This window comes from Pediculus humanus, genomic scaffold, assembly GCF_000006295.1.
Source record: "Pediculus humanus corporis 1103172107561 genomic scaffold, whole genome shotgun sequence".
Lineage (NCBI taxonomy): Eukaryota > Metazoa > Arthropoda > Insecta > Psocodea > Pediculidae > Pediculus > Pediculus humanus.
Genome location: NW_002987176.1, coordinates 132,255 through 135,407, shown reverse-complemented (window position 1 = coordinate 135,407; position 3,153 = coordinate 132,255). Strand labels below are relative to the sequence as shown.

The window sequence follows — 3,153 nt, the reverse complement described above, 5'->3', positions numbered from 1 at the left end:
ATTTTTACGCGTCTTAATTCCGGGGGAAATTTCAAATTTTAAAGTTGGCAACATTTTTAAATACTTCAGTTAATGGTGGTAATTGATATTTTTTGATACATTTTTATTTTTTGAATTCAAAATTATATTTATATACACATTTTTATACTTTTTTTTTCGAATTATTAATTAAATGAAGATTTGAAAATTAGTAATAAGTTAAAATTTAAATTTATTAACAATATATCAAAACCGTTTTATTAAAAAAACAAAATTACGTCAAAGACATTTTCTAATGGAACTGTTTTGTATATATTCAAAATCGTTAATTATAAATTTTAATTTGAATTAAAAAATAATTATTTATTAAATTATATTTATTATCGTAAGTAAAATTTTACTGTAATTAATTCTTTATTTGTATTTAATAAAAATTGATTTATATATTTATTTATTGCTAATATTATAATATAATTTTTTTTTTTTACGTTTGTCGATTATGCGCAGAAAAAATTTTTATTTTTTTATTTTTTTTGAAAATTATTTTCAATTCATGCGCTTTTAAATTTCTTTTACTTACTTATTTTGTGGTCATTCTTTCTTCAAGTTTTGGTTTTGATAAGTAGTTATGTCTATCAATATTATTTTATTAATTTTTTATTTTATTTTAAATAATACCAAGGGATCAGAGGTAAGTAATGTGAACAGATACTCAAGTAAAACTTTTTTTTGTTTGGTTTATTTTTAAATTTTCAAAAATTAAAACCCGCTTTTTAACGGTTTTTTTTTGTTTTTTAGGTGTATAAAATTGCATTGAAAGGAGATAATAAAACAAATTTATATTGGACCATTAATTATCCAAAAGAAATTCTTAATTTTGAAATTCACGTTAGTCTACCGAAAAATTTTTGGTTTGCAATTGGATTTTCACCTTACGGAGAACTCAAACTTGCTGATTTTTGTATTTTATGGACTGACTGGAAGAATAAAATACATTTTCAAGATGCTTGGACGTCGGAAGAAGGTAGAATTTCCGTTGATGCATCACAGGATTGTACTAATTTTCAATTTTTCAAAACAAAAGAAGGAATCAAATTTGGATTTCGTAGAAAATTCATCACATGTGACGCAGATGATTACGAAATCGAGGTTTAATAAGCTTACTTAAATTGTATCACATAAATTAAATTTACAAATTGTTAATATTTATTAAATAATTTAAATTCTAGGATGGTACCACTCATATTGTTTGGGCTCAAGGTAAAGGACCATTGTTTAGGCTGGAGGGTGTCAACATTTATTCAGCAATGATTAGCGGTTTTGAAAGAGCTCAACTGTTAAAGAATATTAATAGTTATGAAAATCATCCATCGGATACTTGGACGTTGGAAATTCTTACAAATAAAGTCAAAGTTCCTGAAACGGAAACAACATATTGGTGTCATGTACACAAACTCCCTGAGAAATTGATAAAGAAACACCATATAATTCAGGTTTTATAAAATTGAATAATTAACAAGTACTTATAAACAATAAATTTTTTACTCATTATTTCTGTTGTAGTACGAATCGGTTATACAGAAAGGAAACGAACATTTGGTACATCATATAGAAGTATTCCATTGTGAAACTTCCGTTAATGAAACAATACCGAGTTTTGCTGGTTCTTGTTTTGCAGAAAACAGACCAGAAAAAACAAAAGTTTGTAAAAAAGTAATTGCAGCTTGGGCAATGGGAGCTCAAGCTTTTTCATACCCTCAAGTAAGCACTTGAATTCATATTAATAATTACATTCTATCCAAATTAAATTTAAATGTTGGGGCTCATGCAATTCAAGCTTTAATTTTGAAAAAAATGATAAATAATTATTAATTTATATTTAAAAAATTATTTCAGGAGGCTGGATTACCAATCGGTGGACCAAATTACAATCGTTTTGTTATGTTGGAAGTTCATTATAACAATCCAGAGCTCAAAAACGGTAAGCTTTTTTGTTTGGCGCCAATTTAAAAAAAAAAAAAAAAGAATAATGATAATTATAACGTTGTATAGATTGGGTAGATAGTTCTGGTATCCGATTTTATTTAACCCCATCATTAAGAAAATATGATGGAGGAGTTATTGAACTAGGTTTAGAATACATAGACAAAATGGCAATACCACCAGGTCAAAAACGTTTCCAATTATCTGGATTTTGTATCACGGAATGTACGGCAGTGGTGAGAGTATTTAACTCGATTCAATAATGATTAATTCTTATGAGATTTCTTATTATTCCCCCTTTTTTTTTTTCAGGGATTACCCGAGACAGGTATCATCGTTTTCGGATCTCAACTTCATACACATCTACTAGGGACTCAAGTTTACACTAAACATGTAAGAAATGGACAAGAACTTCCAGAATTGAATAGAGACAATCATTACAGTACTCATTTTCAAGAAATAAGAAAACTTAAACGTTTTGTTAAAGTTCTTCCAGTAAGTTAAACCTTTTTTTTGTATATAAAATAAAATTCATAATTGAATTAAATTTTTTAATGGTAAATTTTAGGGGGATGCACTGATAACGACTTGCACGTACAAATCGACAGAAAAAAATAACGTGACTTTAGGGGGATTTTCAATAACGGATGAAATGTGCGTTAATTACATTCATTATTATCCAAAAACAAATTTAGAAGTTTGCAAGAGTTCAATATCATATGAAAATTTATTTAATTATTTTAATTATTTACGAAGGTAAAATTTATTTGTATTTTTTTGACAACTGAATTTTTAAACGAATAAGTTTAAATACCAATACATAAATTATTTTTTTAGTTATGAAAATCAAGACACGGATTCAGAAAAGGCAATTAGTTATAATTATAATGCAATAGAATGGACACCTCTTCGAGTTGAAGTTTTAAATGATTTATATTCGAATGCAGGGATTTCCATGCAATGCAATCAATCATCCGGTGAAAGATTTCCCGGAGATTGGGAAAATCTTCCAGTAACGAAAATTTATAAACCTTTACCAATGCCAAAATCAAAATGCTATTAATATTTAATATAACGTTTACGTAAAAACCTTAAAATCCGCGTATTTATCCATAAAATATATCATTATCGATTAACTAATTACCAGTTTACCAAAAAAAAAATTATAATTTAAGGAAATAAGAAGTAAAA

At 26.4% G+C, this 3,153-nt stretch overlaps 1 protein-coding gene across 1 annotated transcript; it reads left to right on the top strand.

The window, feature by feature from the left end:
- Positions 1-607: 607 nt before the first annotated feature.
- Phum_PHUM211140 (Dopamine beta-hydroxylase precursor, putative) lies at positions 608-3,025 on the top strand (the record flags this gene model as incomplete). Its single annotated transcript, XM_002425560.1, has 9 exons — positions 608-670; positions 778-1,128; positions 1,209-1,472; positions 1,543-1,740; positions 1,876-1,960; positions 2,032-2,198; positions 2,275-2,457; positions 2,531-2,718; positions 2,800-3,025. 9 exons carry the CDS (start codon positions 608-610, stop codon positions 3,023-3,025), a joined length of 1,725 nt encoding a protein of 574 aa, XP_002425605.1.
- Between the last annotated feature and the right edge of the window lie 128 nt (positions 3,026-3,153).